Genomic DNA, 22,413 nt, shown 5'->3' with positions numbered 1-22,413 from the left:
TGCCTAAGATTCAACGGACACACAATCCATCCGAGATCTATACATGGTTGGCCATTGACTAACATCATCGTTATTATGGTCTGGGAGAACATACGCTTCAACCCTCACACTCCTCACACCCCTCAAATCACATCACCATGCCTGAAATAAGTCGCAACTTCGTCGATCCTCTTCCCTGCCCAGCACGTACCAACACAATCCCAGAATCCACCCCTGTAGAACACTGGAAACACCTGCCACCATACAAGGTGCAATCCGAGGAGCAATTCGGTCCCATCAAGTGGCGTGGAAAGTGTTTCTGTGGAAATATCACCTATCTCTTGAAGCGAGAGAAACCACTCAATGCTAAATACTGTCATTGCCCTGTGTGCCGAGTTACCCACGGAGCTCCTCTTCAGTGGGCGGCGATCTTCCACAAGTATGATATGTCATTCACCAATGGTGCAAGCGGTCTGGCGTTTTATTCTTCTACACATCGAAGTCAGAAACATATCTTGCCTACCAAGGTGTCTTGTGCCAATTGCCGGACACCTATCATGGATGAAGGTCGGAATATGTGTTTGATTTTCCCTCAATTGATTCAGCTCGAGGGATCTAGCCAGGAGCAAAGAAAGAAGAGGGAGGTTTTCAAGCCGACGTATGTGCATTTGCTACTACTCCAGGAGTGCATACTAATGTCCGGCTAGATGTCACATCTTTTATGAGTCACGCATGCTAGATCTTCCCGATGGTCTTCCCAAATGGAGTGGAATGGCGAATGTCAGTGACCGGATGGACGACCACGGTAACCGGATCGAAGTCGGAGGGATGATTGTATAAACAGGCGACAACCGGATATGGACATAGAAGTTGAAGATATGTACGATGTTCCCAACCAAGCTTGCAGTCACCACTATGAAGCCGCGCACACACCAGCCTGCACCGACACCGGGTCACTGCTTGCGCTACCCCAATCAGCGGCCCCAATTACCTTACCAGCCTCCGTACTATCATCGGCTCGGATCTATCGAAACATCAGCATTGGCTCCACATTGCAAATCAAGAAACTTACATAGTACTGTGGATTGACAGAGTACCACCAATCATCACTCCGGAATGCAGTATCCAGTGACTGACTCGCCGGATCGTTCCAGCCGGTATTGCGGGTATCGAAGTGAGCATGCTTCGACCACGACACATACACCTTGGGGTGATCATTCCCCTTTACACCGTTCGGGGTTTTGGCATCTCCGGCATTGATCTCGTCGGTCGTGAGGGTGTTTTGGATATCGCCCCAGGCCAGGTTGTGGTACCCGCTATGCGCAGAGAGCAGGGCGCGCGATGGTGCCCACATGTTGTTGCTATCCCGAGAGTGGATGATCACCACTCGTTCCCAGTCACTGGAACGATGTTAGAGTTGGGCTGAACCACAAGGCCAGAAAGGGTCACCTACTAGTCATGCCCAGTGTTGATGCCGGCAAAATTTGCGCCGTCTTTCTCATAAAAGAGATTGTACACGACGCGAATCTCGGACTCGTTGCATTGTCGGTATGTATAGTAAACGGGAAATGCAGGTCCCTCATTTCGGATACCAACGCCAGGGTTGCGACAATTGCACCCGACATCTGGGTAATCACACTGGGCCGCGGCCGGTGTCTTGTGGGCAGCATCGTAGACATCCGATGTATCCGGTGAGCCGCTATACGCCCAGGTTGGATAGCAGGGTGGCTGGTTCTGAGCTTGCCCAAAGAACCAGATGGGCGCGTAGCGGTCTGCTAGATCTACACCACCGGCATCGAGGAGGGAGCTCATCTCATCATTTGTTATCTGTGTGAGAGCTGCCACTGCCACATGGCTGGCGGCCAGGGCTGCCAAGCTAGCTCCTAGCTTGAACTGCATGGTTGGACTTGGGGGAATGTTATGGGATACAGGGGTCGCGATTTGAATTGTCCAGTATACCTCTCTCTTAAATACATACTCTTGGAGACAGCATAGCCAAGAATATCCAAGACCATTCAAGAGACCATTTTCCAAATGGGGTGATGAGCTGCTAAGGGTTACATCGCGACATGCGGGTCTGCATTTATATTAGCCCCGGAGGTACCCCGAGATATCCCGCACGTGTGGGCAGTAGATTATCTCAGTCGCTAATTATTAGTTATCCGGCTTGGATTACGGAGTATAACTATAATATCTTAGAAGATACATAATTAAAGCAATCTATATACAGTCTATGTGTGTGGAATTCACTCCAAACGGCGGTGAAGATGGCTACGGATTGGTACGAGTGAAAGCAGGGTAAAATATATACACCCCAGTCTGATCTTATCCTAAGAAAAGGGAAAGCTCAGGTGATGAGTTCGTATTGTAGGCTTATGACCCTCTTCAGGAGATATTCCCGACCTTTGATACGCACTTCAGGACTCATCGTTTATACAGGTACATGCAGATCATGTGATCGATCTCTGGTAGATCAGTCCTGATAAGCTTCCCTAGTTGTCGGAGAATACACTCGGACAGCACCCCTGCCACTAGACCTTGCACCAAATCAGGCTCTATTCACACTATGTGGAGGCAGCCACCGTCTCGAGGTCTGTTTCGACTGATATCTAGACCCTCGCCCGTCAAGTTTCCATCTTGCACTGGTCTAGCTACCATTTGTTATGGCCCTTCGAACGCAGCTTTTCTGAACACAAAGCAAAACTCGCACCGAACGATGCAGACGAAACAGCTAAATGCAGTAAAATCAGACGATCTCTTCCGATATACCTCTGGCCGGTGGCTTATTGACGAAAAGGCCCAACAGCAGCTGCGTTTCGTGAAGTTTGATCTCGATGGTCTCTGTCGCCTAGCGGCATCATATTTCGGTGATGCGACGAAGTGTGTTCGTGTTGTCAAGCTGGAAGGAAACTTCAATAAAGCTCTACTTCTTGCAATGGACGATGGCAACGAGGTCATAGCGAAAATCCCTTGTTCGAATGCGGGTCCACCCTCGTTGACCACGGCTTCTGAAGTGGCCACTCTAAAATTTCGTATGTACAGTATTGTTCGATTTCGCAGTTAACTAGGACTCCCAGTCAACTGCCCCTTTCTGATTACAGAAAATGAATGTCAAGCACACGCCGAACAAGTACAATATGAAGATATGCTTTATTTGTGGGATCTCGTGAAGAGCCAGCTTTTCACCGACATTTCTGGCTGGGTTCCAAACGACCGATGGGAGGCAACGAAAAATGCGAACATGGAACTCACAACATGTTCATCGAGACAATGAGCGAAGAGATCACGCCTGAAGTAGCCTCGAGAAAATGGCCTTTTCCACCGCAGCCGGTCTAACCTGGGCTGTTTCAGATCTTTTTCTTTCCCTTTTCAATCAATTCCAACACTAGGGGCTTGCCGTCTTTGTCTTTATCTTCATCTGCAACGTTGCGATTGAGTTGTGCGGTTGCAAGTTTTCCCGTGCGGGTTCTTCTTTAGCCACTTTTTGAGGCCTGGGGAAAAGAGAACTCTTCCCAGGACCCCCGCCGACGTCTTCGCGTTCAGCTACGTTGCCGTGGAGAATCCACATCTAGGTGCCGGAATGTTAGCCGGTTTCCCTTTCGGCAAACGGCGCACGAGGGCGCCTTTAAAACGGAACTTCCCTATGCCTTAGGATCGACTAACCCATGTCCAACTGCTGTTCACATGGAACCTTTCCCCACTTCAGTCCTCAAAGTTCTCATTTGAGTATTTGCTACTACCACCGAGATCTGCACTAGGGGCCGTTCCACCCGGGATCACTCCCAAGGCTTCGTCACGGACCCCCACGCCTGCCTACTCGTCAGGGCATCGTTTCTACCCTGACAGCGAGGTATGGGTCTAGAATTTTGACAAAGTTCGGCGACAAAGTCATCGTTGACCCGAAGCAATTGGCAAGGCTTTTTAAAAGTAACACCAGGCGGCCGACTTCTACCCACGCGAACACACAAGAATGATAAAGAATATCAATGTCGGATTGACGTGGGCGAAGAAGTCAAGGACAAGCCCCGTCACTATAACGTCTACCTCCAAGTCAATACCCAGGCAGAATGACACACTGGTAGCTCAGGGGAATGATGATGATGTATTAGCTAGCTACAGCAGCGGGGTACTAGTTACATTATGGTCACGTGTACCCCTCTGTGGGTAACATCTGCCCCTGCTTAAAATCCGACCGCCCCGGTCGGCGTGTCAGTGCGATAAAAAGAAAGTGATAATAGCAAAAAAGGAAAAAAAAGGGGGATCTATCAGCGCTCCTGGCTTCTGGGAGGCTGAAGAGGGTATGGGCGTTCCTGGCTTCCGGGAACGTCATTGACCTGGAAGAATAGTAGCAGTACCCTGGGTGCCGGGGTATTGCTACCGCTTAAGGGGCTCTGGGTTCCTAAGTACCCTTGGGCGAGTTTGTAATAATATTAGGATTTCCTATCTCCTAGTTATGGCTAAGTTAACGGAAGAGTTAGGTCGTAGGCCCTTCAGAGCTATCGATTGCGTTTACGAATGCGTTCTATCCTACGATAAAGTGGAGCGCGTCTCTAACTACTACTCTCTCTTTAGGGTTATAAGCGTTAGCTAGCGCAGCTTATATATATATTAGTAATATAGGTAGATATATAAGTATAAATAATGTGTCTGCGTCTATGTTAGAAAGCCTATATTAGCGGATGTTTTATAGGAGTGCTAAGGTATTTAGGCTTACTATATATACTATAGCTAGTGCTTCTAATCGGTATACTACTTTTATAATTTTAGGGTATATTATACTTGTATCTATCCTTACTAGCTTATATATTACCTATACTATAGTAATATCCTCGTTAAGCTTAAGTATATTTATTTCTAGTAGAGAGATCTCGTTAAGGCTGATAGTTCTAATACCTTATATTTAGGTTTAATCTATTTGAGTTTAGTCTAGAAGACTTATAGTAGTAGATAGTTACTAGTATACCCTCTTTAATCTATTAGTACTTAGTGCAAGGATTGTACGTTTCACTTAGATATAAGTATCGGCAGAGGATTCCTATATAATCGGGGTTCCTATATAGGTATTAGTAGAAGCTTCTCTAGGCTATATCCTATCTATATTATATCGCTTACCCTTTAAGTTATTAGGGTCTTATAGGTTAGCTATAGTTTAGCTAGGATTAGACGGGTCTATATTATGGTATATCTTTAGGTAGAACTGTGCTTAGTCCTAGAGGGATATTATAAATACTTCGTTTAAATGTATAGATAGTATTATAATAGGTAAATTGTATTACTATATACCTTCGAAGAATATATAGCTATATAGCGCTATATATTCCTATATATGATATAGCGTAGCTTCTTTATTTAGCTCTATTAGACTATAGTACTTAAGAATAATATTAAGGGAATATTATAGGTCTTCCTTTAGTAATATAAGCCCTCTAGTAAAGCTTAGGTCTACTCTAGGGCTATGGTATAGTAACTAACTAGATATATTATATCTCCCTATAAAGATATACTATCCTCTCTAGACTAGGAGTATTAATAGGCTGTTCTAGGAAATTATGATCGTTAGCCTAAGTAGTACTCTTATCTTATATACTTCTTCCCTAGAGTTAAAGTCCTAGGTAAGGTTTATTATATAGTATATCTTATTATAGATATAGAGCGATATAATAGTTGTATTATTAATAAGGTATATATTATAGGGTAGCTAGATAATCTTACTAGTAGTTAGGTTAATAACGTCCTCTTTATATTCTAGGAGTATTCTAATCTTCTAGTAAGGATCGCTGTCTTATTAGCCTTTCTAAGTTATATAGTAATTCCTATCGCTATCTCGTAGGGTCTAGATATTAGATTACTTAAGGAATCCTTTACTATCTTACTTTTAAAGTTCTATAATATACTATTCCTATAGTAGTTTTAAATAATAGATAAGCTTTTCCTATCCTAGACTACGCGGTAGCGCTATCTTAGTAATAATATTATTAAGAATATAGAGGTAATAGGTACTAATGGTAGGTAGGTAGAAGTTTATAAGTAAGAGTTAAGAATACTTATAATTAAGGAGGGGTATTGTAAAGCTCGATAGAGGTATAAGGTGACTTATAAGTAAGAGCAGTAGGTAAAATGTTTGCGATAGTAGTAGGTACCCCTTTCTTTAAGCTATATAGAATATAGATAAATAATAAGAGGCTTTAGCCTAATACTATAGTTACCTCTCTTTGAATTCCCTAATTATATCCTCTACTCCTATAGTATCCTATTCCTTAACCTACTCTACTTTCTCTAGGTTCTCTCTATACTATTAAATAAGATAATCTATTCGCGGTATTCTATACTGATCTACTTAGCGTATATATATATTAAGGACCTATACTACCTTATATCTATCGGTATCTATTAGAAACCGTTTATTATAAGTTACTATAAGGTTAGGTAGTTCTTATTTAAATAGGTCTAGTAATAGTATAGGCTCTAGGTATTTAATACTAATAATTAGATAGATTTTCTAGCTCTATAGTAGGTTGAGCTTATAGGCTAAGCGGCTAATTTACTTAAGGATAGTGAAATATCTAGTATATTACTACCCTAGCTTTTTTATAAGGGTATTGTTTAAGGGTATATTATACCCTTTCTATAGTTATAAGAGGACTTTATCTCCTACTGCGAAGTATTTTAGTTTATAGGTATTATTATAGTACTCTTTTATCTTTATTACTATATACTTTAGGTATTCTAATATATCTTACTGCGCTGTATCTATAGAGTTTCTGCTATTATAGCTATAGAGAGCTGTCTATAGGAGGTTCTAGGGTATATATATATTGAACCTAAATATAAGTTTATATAGTATCTATTTAGTTACTATAGAGACCGCGCTATTTATTATTATAACTAGTAGTAGGATTCTATTTAGCTAGTTATCTACTAGGTATAAGATATAGTAGTAGTAGAGCTAAATTTCTACTATCTAATTAATCCTTTTACTCTAGCTATCTATCTAGGTATAGACTAAATAGTATACTATAGTATAGAATAGGGATACTTATAATACTATGAATATTATATACTAGAAGCCTTTAGTAAACTTAGGATCGCGATTACTAATCTATACTATCGGTAGGCCCTAATCTATAATCTATAGGTATACTAGTATAGCTAAGGCCTAGTCTTTACTTAACTAGGTAGTTTTACTTAGTATTGCCCTTAGTTACTTCGTGAATTTATATATTATAAATATAACTATATTAAAATTATAGCTAGAAACTAGTAGACTAGTAATAAAGTCGATATATACTATATGTCACGATTGGCACTGGAAGAACTCGTACCTTCCCGTTTAGGATCGTACCGTTGGTCGTTCCTTCTCGTTTGCAAAAGCAATCGTACCTTCCTTCTGGGATAAGCAAGGATAGGGTTATGCCCCCGAAGGGGTATAAAGACCTGTTTATTATTTTACGTTTTGTTTTCTTTTCTTTTCCTCTTCATACTTGATATTTCGTTAGCAATACACTTCTTCTACTAAAGAGAACCTGGTATATAATATAATATCAAGTATCACCCTAAACCCAAACTTTCGAAGCCGTACGACTATATAGATAATCATTACAATTGGTCCTAGTCTGGTTTCACCCTACCTATCCCGAAACTAACTAGAATAGGACCAGCTATGGTTCTACTACGATAGATTACCGCGATTAGTAAGGGAAAATAACCTATAGTGCCGGATTACCTTATAGAAGAAGCTGTAAACCTTAAAACCCCGACTCCTACTAGAATATAGGACCTAATTAAAAGTATTAAATATAATAGCCCTAAGGAGGGTCCTTCGACTCCTTCTATCCGAGAGATTATATATATAACTCCTAGTAAGGAATAATTTATTAAACTAGTAAATCAATTCTAAATAGTTGAAGATAATAACTGGATAATATAAGATAAAATCTAAATCTTAATTATAGAGAATAGAAAGTCTAAGGAAGCTATTAAACAAATTACAGAGGAATATAATCGATTCTATATAGAAAGGGATTATCTTATAATAGAATGTAACTAAGCTATAGAAGAATATAATAAGGCTACTACTTATAGAGATATTACTATATATAAGCGCGATAACCTTACCTATCGCCTTATTCTTACTTAGAGCGAAATAAACTAGGCCTAAAGTAATATACCGATTATAGGAGTTACCGGCTAGAAATCTACGAAGATACCTAATATACTAATACTAAAGAATAGAAAGGAAGTCCGTTTCGAAATATAGGAAATGGTTATTAGATAGAAACTCGAAGTAAATACTAACTACTACCTACTATCAGTTTACTAGAAGCTATATATATAAAGCCGATATAAAGGTAAAGTGTAGCTATATATTACCCTACGAATAAGCGTAACCTTAAATAACCTATATATCGATATAGAAGATATTATTATCTACCTCTATACTATCTTTATAAACCTAAATTGTTATATAGAAGTATATACAGCCTACTATAAACTTAAGATAAAACCTAAGGAAGATTTTACCGACTTCTTAGCTAAATTTATATAACTTATAGAGGAAGCCGCGGTTATTAAAGAAAACTATAAGTATAACCTATATTCAAAACTTCTATATCTATTATAGAGCTAAGTTATATAGGCCGTTAATTAGGAAACAGTTCCTTTTAATACCTTTACCTAGAGTTATTAGAGTATATCCTATAAGATTAGTCTCTAATAGGAAGTAAAGGGTACTATATATATTTATATAATAACTATATTCGGAAGTAGAGCTAGAACTACTACTAACTAGTCTAGTTTTACCCTATATATAAAGTGAGAAGGGGCTATATTATCGTCTAACCTATTAGCTATAGAGTAAGAGACTCTTATAAAGGAAGGTTAATACTTCTACTATAAGGAGAAGGGATATATAACATTTAAATGCCTAAAGAAAAAGGTAAATACAGCTATAAGTACCGTTACTATAACTAACTAGACCTATAGCTAATTATATATAACTAAACTCAAAGAATTAGAGGATAATATAGACCTAGGAAAAGTAATAGCCTAAGAGAAATCTTAATCCTAGGTAGGAAATAAGTATTACTATATATACTAGATCTATATAAGCTTTTAGGAGGTCTATAAGATAGTTTAGTATTTAATATAAGATTAACTTATAATAGACGTTCCTTTACAATCTTAGCGCTAGTAGATACTAGAGTAGACAGCTTAATATTTATTAATATAGAACTAGTTATACTATTTAGTAAGAAATTCGGATTATATACCTATAAGCTAGACCGCGAGTATCTAGTTAGAGGATTTAATAGTAAATTATCCTAACCGATTATATATACTATTATCCTTATACTAAGTATAGATAACCAGATCTAACAGTAGATTCCTATACTAGTAGTAGATCTAGGTAGATATAATATGATTATCGGATATATATAGTTTACTAAGAACGATATCCTCCTTAACTACTAATAGTATTATATGATCTAGCTAAATAAGAATACCCTTTTTAATAAGATAGTAGGCTAGTTAACCGCACTAGTACCTATAATAATCCTTAAACAGCCTATATAAATTAAGCTAGATTACTAGAAGGATATAGAATGATATAATTATCTCTTTAAGAAATAAGCCTTAAGTAATCTATAATAGGACCTAAAGACTTAGAAGCTATACCCTATTATAAGGGAATATTAATATAGATATTAGTAAGTTAAAGAGTATTATAAGATAGTATAAAACCTAAATAATAAAATTAAACTAGTACCTCTCTAAATAGAGGTACTAGAGAAGGAAATAAAGGAAGTTCTCTTACTAATAGATATTAGTATTATCGGCTAGGTAGGATTTAATTATTTATAAATATAAATAGTTATTAATAAAGATATCGAAGTCTTCTAGACCTTATTCTATAAAATCGATCGGATTATTGATATTAAATCTATAATTATAAAGGATATAGAACTTAATAAGATTAAACGAACCCTTCTAAGGGAGTACTATAATCTTATAGAAATATTCTCTAAGAAGAAGTCTAACGAACTGCTACTATATTACTTAGGGGTAGACTATAAAATTATCCTTAAAGTAGAGGTATAGCTAGGATATTACCTACTCTATAAATTATTATTAGATAAACTAAAGGCTGCGAAATAGTATATCCTTAATAACCTTAAAAAAGGATTTATTATACCTAATTTAGCCCTATATACCTTACCGATCTTAATAGCTAAGAAGCTAGGCAGTAGTCTACATTTCTATATAGACTTCCGAAGATTAAATATAATTATAAGGAAAGATTATTACCTATTACCCCTTATTAATAAAGTACTCTAATAAACAAGTAAAGCGAAGTTCTTTATAAAGCTCGATATCTATTAAGGTTTCTACTATATTAGATTAATACTGGTTATAAAAGATCTTATAATATTCTATACCTAATATAGATTATTTAAGTATAAAGTGACTCCGTTTAGTCTTATAAATAGTCTAGTAATATTCTAGCGATTCATAAATATAGTACTTAGAGACTATATAGATAACTACGTAGTTATATTTATAGATAATATTATAATCTATAGTAAGATACTCGAAGAATATAAGAAGTATATTAGGGAAGTCCTTAAATGGTTATAAAAGGTAGGATTATAGGTTATACTATCTAAGTATAAATTCTCTATATAGAAAACTAAGTTCTTAGGATTTATTATAAGTACTAAGGGTATTATAGTAGATCTAGAGAAGATTATAGTTATTAAGAACTAGAAGATACTATTAATAATTAAGGGAATACAGTCCTTCTTAGGATTCTATAACTTCTATTAACAATTTATTAAGGATTATAGTTTCCTTTCGAAACTATTATACTATCTTATATAGTATAATATAGTATATAAATAGTTACTAGACTATAAGTAAGTATTTATATAACTAAAGTATAAGTTAATAACTATACCTATCCTATAGTATTATAATCTAGACCTCTAGACCTATATAGAAACGGATGCCTTAAATAGAGTTATTAGTACTATCCTATTATAATACTATAAGGCTGACGATTTTTAGTATCCTATTACCTTCTTCTTAAAGACTATATAACCTATAGAGCTTAATTACAAAATTAGGGATAAGGAACTCCTTACAATTATTTATATACTCTAGGAATAGCGCCTAGAACTTAAAGGACTCTCTTATATAGAACGTTTCGAGATCTTTATAGATTATCAATCTCTTAAATACTTTATAATAGTATAATAGATAAATTAATAATAAGTATAGTAGAGTGAGTTCCTCTTATAGTTCTACTTTATAATTAAATACTATCCTAAGAAACGGAATATTATTATAGATATCCTTTTAAGAAAGGAAAGTCCCTATATAGATATTAGTTAATACCTTATATTACTCCCTAAGGAATATTTTAGAGAAGAAATAGAACTAGTACTAGAAATCGAGGTATCTCCCTTATAGATAGAACCTATATAAGATACTAAGGTTCCCCCTCTACTAGTTAAGACTATATAGGACCTAGATATAACTAAACGAGTCTAGTTAGTAAACTACTAGAACCTAGAGCTAGAAGTATTCTAATAGATTATAAGAGATTAAACAGATCCCTATTAGGTAGTAAGAGACGAATTACTACTATTTAAAGATTATCTAGAAGTACCTAATAAAGGAGATCTTTAAGTATAGTTACTTAACGAGATATACTAATAACCACTAACTATATACCCTAGTATTAAGAAACTTAAGAAGCTTATTATAACTAGATACTATTAGCTAGGATAGGTTATAGATATAAAGTGATATATAGATAACTATCTAGTATATAAATATATAAAGACCTAGAGAGATTATATACCTAGTCTCCTATACCTACTACTAATTCCTAAATAACTATAGTAATACCTATTAATAGATTTCCGTTCCTTCCTAAAGGATAGATATAGCTATAATATAGTATTTATTATTATTAACTAACTAAGTAAAAGACTAATATCAATTCCCTATTATAAAGATACTAATATAAAGTAGATAGTATATCTATTTATAGATAATATTATATAGATTATAGGAATCCCTAAAACCATTATATTAGACTAAGGAGGATAGTTTATCTCTAAGTTCTAGATAGAGTTCTATAGAATCCTAGGGATTAAGCGAAAACTGTCTACTATATACTACCTATAGATAGATAGTTAGAGTAAAATTATAAATCAGTTTATAGCGTAGCGATTAAGACTATATATTAAATATAACTAGGATAATTAGTTAGAATACCTACTGATAGTAGATTTTGCAGTATTAATTCTTCTATAGGATATAATAAAGAGGTTCCCTTTCTTCGTTAAATAGGGTTATAAACTAGTAATATCTTTTAACTAGAATTATATAGGACTAATATATAATAAATAAGAAGTAGCTAATCGACTCTTAAAGTTATAATAAATCTAGGAAGATATATATAAATAAATTATAAAGTTATAGGAACTATAAATATAATAGGCTAACCGTTATTATCGCGAAGAGGACTTCGATATTAGTAACCTAGTCTTTATTACTATAAAGGATTAGTTATAGGACCGTCTAAGTCAAAAACTCTCCTATATAACTAGTAGACCCTATAAGATCATCGAAAAGGTTAGGAATATATATAAGTTAGAACTACTATAGTTAATTAACGTCTACCTAGTATTTAACCTAAGTAAGCTATAGAAGGCAGCGAGTATAGAACTATTTATAGGATAATATATAGATCCGCTACCTCCGATATAGGTAGGATAGACTAATAAGTAGGAAGTTAAAAAGATCCTAGATATAAGAAAGTATTATAGGAAGCTATAGTACTATATATAGTGGTTAGGATATAACCTAGATCCTATATAATACCCGGCCGGTAACTTTAAGAATACTCTAGAAATAATTAAGGAATTCTACGATACCTATCCAGTAAAGCCTAGACCGCTAATATATCTATAAGAATAGATTGAGGCCACGCGGGATAATTGAATATTAGACGACCACGTAGATAACGAAAAGCTAGTATTTAGGGACTAAATGTATTCTTGCCTAGGGGTTATATCACAATTAGCACTAGAAGAACTTGTACCTTCCCGTTTGGGATCGTACTGTTGGTCATTCCTTCTCGTTTACAAAAGTAATCGTACCTTCCTTCTAGGATAAGCGAGGATAGGGTTATGCCCCTGAAGGGGTATAAAGACCTGTTTGTTATTTTACGTTTTGTTTTCTTTTCTTTTCCTCTTCATACTTGATATTTCGTTAGCAATGTACTTCTTCTGCTAAAGAGAACCTGGCACATAACACTATATAGAAGGGGATTAGTATGGCTAGGATAGGTTAGAGTAAGCTATAAAGACGGTAATGTTAGGTATTATTCCTTAGGTACTCTAGGTAGTACTTAATATAGGTTTTTAGCTTATATATTCCTTAGTAGATAACTATACCTACTATTTTTGCTCTATACTAGTTAAATCCTTAGTATCCTTATATATTATAGATAAGTTAAAAGATTTCCTTTTATAGAGATTTTAGGATATAAAGCTTAGGTGGCTCTAATCCTCTTATACTAAGTAGAGTAACCTATCTTCTATAATATAAGGGAGCTTAACTATAATAGGATCTAGGTCTAATACTACTACCTTAAGTTACTATAGTACTACCTTCTATCTAGTATCGGTTTCGTAACCTTACTTAATATAAGCCTTAAACTTATCGCTAAGCTATATTATAGATATCTAAAGGGTATATATAACTACTAGAATATCTCTTTTAGCGATTATCTACTAGGTACTGTATAGTAGATATCTAATATCTATAATCGCGAGGGCCTTAAGATTATTATTATCCTTTAGGAAGCTTAGCAATAAGCTTAGTAGTCTTAAGAGTATATCTATAATCCTATTTATCTTCCTAGGATAATAGTATACCTTAATGCTAAACTACTATATATATATTAATATATATACTAGATAGAGGTTAAGCCGCTCTATAGATAAAGTTTTTAGTAAAGTTGCTATAGCTATAGTTACTATATAGTTAGTATAAAAGATAACTAGTTACTTAGCTACCTCGATTAGGTACTAAACCTTATAGATAGTCTAGGTAATACAGCTAACCTCTAGTTTAGTTACCTAGTAGTTCTTCTCGGCTAGTATAAGTAGTCTACTTAGGAATATAATTAGTTTAGTAACTATAGTAGGTAGTAGTTTCGTGAGGTCCTTATAGCTATATAATTCCTTTATATAATATATGATAACGCTGAAACCGACTTATTATAAAGTATTAATGTTAATATAGGCTTACTAGGTACTATCCTAGTAAACTAATTTATTCTCTATCGATCCTTTAAAGTTATCTTAGAGGATATAGAATAACTCCTTTTCCTTATCTATAGGTTTACTATATTAAGTCTTTTAGGCCTATTCCTAATAAGGTTGGCTAGTAATAGGGCTATTATATAGGAGTACTATCTTACGAAGTTAGAGAGGCTGCGCTTTCTATATATACTAGGGAATAATATAGTAGAGATTGCCTATTATCCTAATATATATTTTAAGTTTCTATAAAGTATCTAGGAACTAGAGTTCTATAATTACTCGAAGCTTTTCCTTAGGGGTAGATATACCTAACCTATCGATATATTAGCCTAATAGTAATACCTAGGGGAAGCCTATATATACTTTTTTTAGTTTAAGATATATTCTATATTCTTATAGTCTCCCTAGTAGTAGGTAGAGGTATTAAATATATTCCTAGAGGCTATTAGATACTGCGATAATATTGTCTATATATACTTTATACTATTCGATAAATTCCTTTAGTATTAGGTCTATTTACTATTATATATACGCTACTAAGTTATAGAAACCTATAATAGTAATATAGAAAATCTCCTACCTATAATAGCTAATAACTACTATATAGGGCTGGTATTTAGGCTTTATCCTCTATTAATAAAAAAAGCTCTTAGTATCGAGGATAGTAATATATCGTTTACCGCTATATATATAGATAACCTCTTTCTAGCTATAGACTAGGTATATATCTGGTATAACGATCTTATTTAGCCCTTATATATCGACGATAGGCCTGCCTTTATAGATTGTAACGCTATCTTTCTATATAGTGCGGTATATAATAAAGACTAGGAATCCTATCGGTATATATTAAGTTACCTAGGATATTTTCCCTTTAGTATAGAGTTTATTAAACTACTCGTTAACGATTGTATAGTCTACTGGTCCTAGTAGGTATATATATAGCTTCAGTAGCTTATACTACTAACTATCCTCTAGTAGGATATCTATCTATTACTCCGGCGGTATATCGACTAGGCCTAAGGCTATATTAGACCCCTAAATATTATACTAATTATAGACCTCTATTAGCGCTACTACTATTTATAGATCTCTATATATAGTAATACCGTTTAGTAGCTAGTTTTCTAACTATATATAGCTTATACTATCTTATAGAGTGTCTAATAATAGGGCTAACTAGGTGAGTTCTACGGTATCCTATATTACTAGGAAGCTATCTATTATATCGTTTTCGACTAGATTGCCTATCTATACTATCCTAGGTAGTTTATACTATTAATTAGAGTGATTGATACCTTCGATCTAAGGGAGTTCTATATCAATCAAGTATATATATAGGCTGAGCTTAGGATAGCTACCTTAGAATATATAGTCCTAGTCTATTAGGAGCTTTTATTTAGTGGTTACTAGTATTTAGAATTAGCTATAGGGCGGGATATATATTATAGTAGTATTATATACACTTCTATAGGCCCTGTGGTTCAGTTTTATATGAACTAAGACTAGGAACTTGATACCTATATAAGATCTGATCCTAACTTCCTTAGTGTCTAGGTCGATATAGAAGCTTTTGTATATAGTGATATCGATCCTGATCAGTAGGCCTACCTTAAGATCGTCCACAAGGTATACTTCGATGTCTAGCTATACTATATTATCCTCTCCTTTAAAGAATATAGGTAATTTGATATAAGTATTTATCAGAATCTAGGATGAATACTGTTATTTTTCATTCCTGATACAGTTGGGTCATATGACTGACCAGGCTGGTATTTCTACAGAAAAACCAACTTAGGTGGTTTTTTGCCCGAAAAACCAGTCCTACAGTTTTTTGCCCAAAAAACATCCTTTCATTTTATTTTATTTGTTTTGATTACTAAGTTATCTATAAGATTGTCATGTTTTAGGACTATTATCATTTTTAGAGAGTTAGAGAATTTATTGAGATTTTTCTGCCATATATATAATCGCCTTACCACCGTTTTTCCGTTAGTTATAAGCCCGGAATCGCTTTAAACTTGACTCTTATAATTTTTCAACCTTTTATCCTATTTTAGATATACTATTTAGTTAATATTAAGATACCTAGCTATATACCGGGATACCCCTAAAAATAAGACTCGACCCTAAAAGTAATAATAACTAATTATAATTAGAATTTCGTTTAGGACTATGATTTAGATATTATAGTAGATTATTATCCTCTTTCCGCGATACCTTCTTATATAATTTTAAAGGATTCGACTAATTGGGTACTATAGCTTATAACCATTTAGGCTATTACCTAAATATATAATATTTAGGATTATTATAACCCTAAACTTAAAAAGGAACTAGATCGACCGGTTATACTAATTGTATTAAAATAGGAAGATATTAAGAAGGAGTATAGAAATAACTAGTATAATATCTTTAATATTCTAAATAGTAAATACTAAGAAAAGAAGACTACCTATAATAAGGGTCTCTAAGGATTTAATATAGTAGTAAATACTATTAAATTAAACGTTCTCCTATCTTATTAGGTATTCCTAACTTAGGATTCTCCCTAGGTACTACTTCGAAATCTACGATAGTACTATACTCCTAAGTATAACCCTATATACCGATTGAATCTAAGAGTAGAATAGAATAATCTAGACTAAGGTCTAGACTAGAATATAAATATCGAAAAATGGTTACTAAAATAGGAAATTCTATATACTTATTATATTATAGCTAAAGTTAGTAAAGTAAAAGATATAGTAATATAGTTCCTATAAGTAATTATAATAATTTTACTAGAATTCTTTACTATAAGACTTAGAGATATATAGTAAAGTCTATCCTAAGAAAAGATATAATAAGAAAGAACTATTAAGTTTAGTAAGCTATTATCTTACTATAAGACTTAATAGGATAGTACTATTAGTAGATAAGCTATATAAAAAGGTATATTAAAAGCTATTTTCTTAATCTAGTAAGGATATTAAGAAGCCTAGCTAGTATCTACTAATAAGAATAGTAGAACTAGAAATAGTAAATAAGCTAAATCTATAAATAATATACTATTCTTTAGAAGAAAATGTCCCTATAGATATAGTAGTAAATATAACTACCTAGTGTAGAAATACTAAGGAGCCTACCTAGATCTTATTCTAGAAGGGTATACCTAAGACCTAGAATATAAGAAAGCCTAAGATAAAGTAATAAAAGAGGATCCTATATAGAAAGCATTTATTAATAAAAGATATAAAGAACTAGGAATAGTACCTAAAAAGAATAGAAGTTAGTAAGTAAATACTATAATATAAAGCGAAGAACTAGGATTTTTTATAATAGAAGAAGAAACTCTAGACACTGTCTTCTAAACCTATAAAACTATACTAATAAATAAAAGATAGCTAGTTAATATAGGTATATAAGTTTATATTTATAATAATTATAACCTCTTTATTACCTTCGAAGAAACTAAGAGTATAATTAAGGTCGGTAATATAGTATTAATAGTTACTAGAATTAGAAAAGTTGAAATTAATAGTATTAATCTAGTTACTAATTAGATAAAGAAAATGACTTTATATAATACTAAGTACTCTCTAAATTTCTATATAAACCTTATTACTTATAACCTTATATTTAAGAAAATAGGTACTTTCCTAAATTTTAAAAAGAACTAGATTAAAAAGAACAGAATCCTACTATATAAAATATATAAGGAATAGAATCTCTTATAGTTATCTTAACCTCTAGGTTTAGGTTTTTAGTTAGGGTTTAAAATCCCTAAAATATAAAATAGTTTATTAGTACTTACTATATTAAAAAGATTAGAAAAAGAACTAAAATCCGAAGCCTTACTTAAGATATAGTATAGACAACTAGGCTATATTAGAAAAAAGAGAATTAAAAAACTCTCTAAGATAATAGAAGGTATAATAATTACTAGAAGTAACCCTAAGAATCAGGTATATAAAGCTTACTAGCTAGTAGATATACTAAAATAGATATCTTAGAGAAGAATTAGTATAACCTATAGTATACTAGGATATATATATTTCGATCTAGTATAGAATTAGCTAGTATAGAATAGATATATTTAGTTAATATATTTTTACCTTAATAGAATTAAGTACTACTTTATATTTATATATATTAAGAAAAATAACTATTAAATAGTAGTTAGGAAATTTATTACTCTAGTTAAAAACTAGCTAAATATTAGGATCAGAGTTTTCTACTATAATAATAAATAGAGTATAGGTAATAAGGTAGAAAATATAATTAAAGCTAAAGGGTATATTATTAAATACTTACTACTAGACCTACTAGAAATAAATAGCCTTACAGAGAGATTAGGAGGGGTAATTGTTAAAATAATAAGAACCTTTATTAATAATACTAATCTTCTAAAAACTATATAGACAGAAGCGGTATATATAGTAGTATATATTATAAATAGGGTACTAATAAAGATTAAAAACCAATAGGTTATACTATGGTTAGAACTTATAAAACTTACTATACCTAATAGGATCAAGTACTAAAGGATTAACCTATTAAACCTTAGGGTATATAGATACCTGGTATACTCACAAATTATTGATTCTAAATATATCTAGTCTAAAAAAATGGTACCTTATATAGAAATTAGCTATCTAGTAGGATATATATCGAAGAACCTATATAGAATTTAGTTCCTATATAAAGGTAGTAAGAATAGAAGAGTTAATATTATAAGGGATACTATATTCGATGAATCTCGGTAATATAAATTGTTAGAGAAGCTAGAATTTAAAGATATAATTAGTATAATCACCGATAGTATAAAGGAAATATACTAGCCTATAGTACTAATAATAGACTAAGCTTAAGCTAAGCTAAGAAGTCAGATATAAATACCACTATTAGTTGCTAGAATAGCCCTCTATAATAATACTAAGCATACCCAGTAAGGCATTAATCTATATAGAGATAACTAATAGGTTAATAATAAGGATAATCATTAAGATAATAATGATAGTAATTAATAGAGAGAATTGTAAGAAGAAAATAGGAGACAGTAAATACCTATTACTATATAAAAGGAATCATCTGATCTACTACTAACCCTAATATTAAATAAACTAAGGGATTAGGTAAGAGAGTATATACCAGGATCCTTCCTAGTAGATATCCCTTTACTAATATCACTACCTTTATAAGCTTTATCACTAAATTCATTAAGATCATTAAACCAACCTTTATTTCTATTAATATCACTATTACTAAGACTAATTCCATTATTATTATCAGAAATATAGAGATAGGTAAGAAATGCCATCTTAATAACACTAGATCCTATCTTAGTTATACTATCGATCGAATCTAGGGGGGAGGTATAAATAGGAGATAAGAATGATTATAATAATCCTATCTTAGAAAGTGAGCTTTAACTATAATATAAGCTTAAATAGACCCCAATACCATAGAATAAAGAGATATTATTATCTCAATCCTTATTAGCCTAGCTAGATTATAGGAGACCGAGATTAGATAGAATCGACCCTACTAATATTATTACTAGGACTAGATCTAGAAGGATTAGGGAATATTATAAGATATATATAATACTAGAAGAAGAAGAGCTGCCTAAATTAATTTATATATTCTTAACTAGGATAAACGAGAGGTTTAAAAGAAAAGAAAGACCTTATAAAGATCAACTTCCTCTACTACCATAAAATTAGGTAGAATTAAAAAACTATACTTATATAAAAGAATTTAAAGTAGTAGCAGAATTTAAGATTAAAACCCTATAAAGAAAAGAAACCTTCTCTTAGGTCCTAATACCGAATATAAAAGGTATATAGATACTATCCCTAAAGTAGGTTTTTATATATAAATTTAATATAGATAGTATACTTAAAAAGTTTAAAGCGTAGATCTATATATAAGGAGATCTTTAATAGATAATAATAGATAAGAAAAGAGCTACTATACTAGTAGTTAAAACCGCGAGAGCTATCTTTATACTTATAGTAGTATTTAACCTTAATATAAAATAAAGAGATATAGTTAATATATTTTTAAACTTAATCCTATAAAGTAAGGTATATATATATTACCTACTAGGATTTAAAATTTTGAATAAGTGCTAGATACTATATAAGGTATTATATAGTCTAAGAATAGTACTAAGGCTATGGTAGTAAGAAGTAATATATATTCTTATTAAGCTAGGATTAATTCTAATACTAGAAGATCCCTATATTTTTATAATAATTAGTATTATTATTTTCTTCTATATAGATAATATTATTATTATTAACTACCCAAAGTATACTAACTAAGTAATATATTTAGATTAATAGATAAAAAAGTACTAGGAACTATATAAGCTAGATACTAGCTAGTTTCTTAATATCTATATTTTATAAGATAGAGACTAGAAGAAGCTTTAGCTATACTAAGATAGCTATATTAAAAGTATAGTATTAAAATATAATCTAATTACTAGCTGGAAAGTTGATTCTCTAATAAGTATTAAGCCATTAGAACCATTTAATAGAGTTACTATACTAAGCTAGATTTATAGATATTAAGCTAAAGTTAGATCTATATAGTATATAACTACTATCTTAAGACTAGATACTGTAAAAGTGACTAGAAAAGTAGCCGAATTCTTACTAAACCCTGGTCCTAAATATATTAATACTATTAACTATATTATCTAATACCTATATTAGACTAGGTTTTAGGCTATTAAATATAGGATTAGAAGAAATAACCTAATAAGCGAGATATTAATAATATAACTAGTAGCTAAATTAGTGGTTTTTACTAGCGATATATCGTTTAGTAATAATAAAGACTAGAAAAGTTTAGAAGGATATATCTATAAACTTTATAAAGGTCTGATCGACTAGAAAGTATCTAAATAAAAGACAGTTACTACTTTAACTACTAAAGCTAAGCTTCTAGTACTTACTAAAGCTAGAAAAATAGTCTAATAGTGGTACCGAGTCCTCTATATACTTAGATTTAAACTATTATATATACTCTCAATTATATATAATAACTAATAGACTATTAATCTATTAATAAAGGAAGGAGCGTTAATATATATAAAGCTTCGCTATATAGATATTAATAGATACTAGTTAAAATAGGAAATTAATACTAGACAGGTTAATATAGATTAGATTCTAACTATAGAAATACCTACTAATAGTCTGACGAAAGCTTTACCCTACTAGAAATAAGAATGGTTTAGGGAATTACTTAGAATATCTGAGATTGGTTATCTGATTAGTTATAAAAATAGATATTAATTAATTAAGACAGCTCTTAAAGCTCTAAATTATAATCGCTTTAAAAGCTGGGGGGTATATTAGAATCTAGGATAAATACTATTATTTTTCATTCCTAATATAGTTAGGTTATATGACTGACTAGGCTAGTGAGATCCGACGGCCACTGCTCCGCACGGTTACCCATTAGACCAAAAGGTCATAGCAAAGTCAGTTCATAGGAACTGACTTCACTGCAGTGGTATATATATATAGGTGCCCCACCATATGGGATCACATCCTCCCCTACTAAATGCAAATCACACCTGGGATTTTTTTGCCCGATTTTTAAGGTTAATCTTATTAATCCTCGGGCCGGAATCGGTCAACCAAGCCGGAAGATCACTATCTCCGGTTTCTTAGTAAGAGAGGCCATGTGTATATATATATCGCCCTCCAAGGGACCCACGTAAGAGCGAGGCAGAACTCAAAGCAGCTTACTTAATATGGGCCTTGTCCAGGTTAAGTATTAGAGGCTATTATATAATCAATCCAAAGGTATGATTATAATAATAGGTGGATAAATTCCGCACACGCCGGAATCGAACCACAACCCTCTAAGACCCGGTTATGAACTGACTTTATGAGATCCGACGGCCACTGCTCCGCACGGTTACCCATTAGACCAAAAGGTCATAGCAAAGTCAGTTCATAGGAACTGACTTCACTGCAGTGGTATATATATATAGGTGCCCCACCATATGGGATCACACTAGTATTTCTGTAGAAAAACTAACTTAGGTGGTTTTTCGCCCGAAAAACTAGTCCCACAGTTTTTCGCCCAA

The 22,413-nt window shown here is 32.8% G+C and overlaps 3 protein-coding genes across 3 annotated transcripts; 2 read left to right on the top strand and 1 right to left on the bottom strand.

Moving 5' to 3' along the window:
* Positions 1-137: 137 nt before the first annotated feature.
* On the top strand, positions 138-819 carry N7518_000065 (GFA family protein; the record flags this gene model as incomplete). The annotated part of the gene is made up of 2 exons (XM_057180993.1): positions 138-637; positions 687-819. The coding sequence occupies 2 exons, from the start codon at positions 138-140 to the stop codon at positions 817-819; spliced, it is 633 nt and encodes a 210-aa protein (XP_057046343.1).
* A 73-nt stretch (positions 820-892) lies between these two features.
* N7518_000064 (uncharacterized protein) lies at positions 893-1,878 on the bottom strand (the record flags this gene model as incomplete). The annotated part of the gene is made up of 3 exons (XM_057180992.1): positions 893-1,003; positions 1,052-1,379; positions 1,433-1,878. 3 exons carry the CDS (start codon positions 1,876-1,878, stop codon positions 893-895), a joined length of 885 nt encoding a protein of 294 aa, XP_057046342.1.
* Positions 1,879-2,545: 667 nt separating this feature from the next.
* Positions 2,546-3,043, top strand: N7518_000063 (uncharacterized protein; the record flags this gene model as incomplete). Its single annotated transcript, XM_057180991.1, has 1 exon — positions 2,546-3,043. The coding sequence occupies one exon, from the start codon at positions 2,546-2,548 to the stop codon at positions 3,041-3,043; it is 498 nt and encodes a 165-aa protein (XP_057046341.1).
* Positions 3,044-22,413: the final 19,370 nt, after the last annotated feature.

The sequence above is a fragment of the Penicillium psychrosexuale genome, assembly GCF_028828465.1.
Source record: "Penicillium psychrosexuale strain IBT 29551 chromosome Unknown utg000001l, whole genome shotgun sequence".
In the NCBI taxonomy this organism is placed as follows: Eukaryota; Fungi; Ascomycota; class Eurotiomycetes; order Eurotiales; family Aspergillaceae; genus Penicillium; species Penicillium psychrosexuale.
This window is presented reverse-complemented; position numbering and strand designations above follow the sequence as displayed.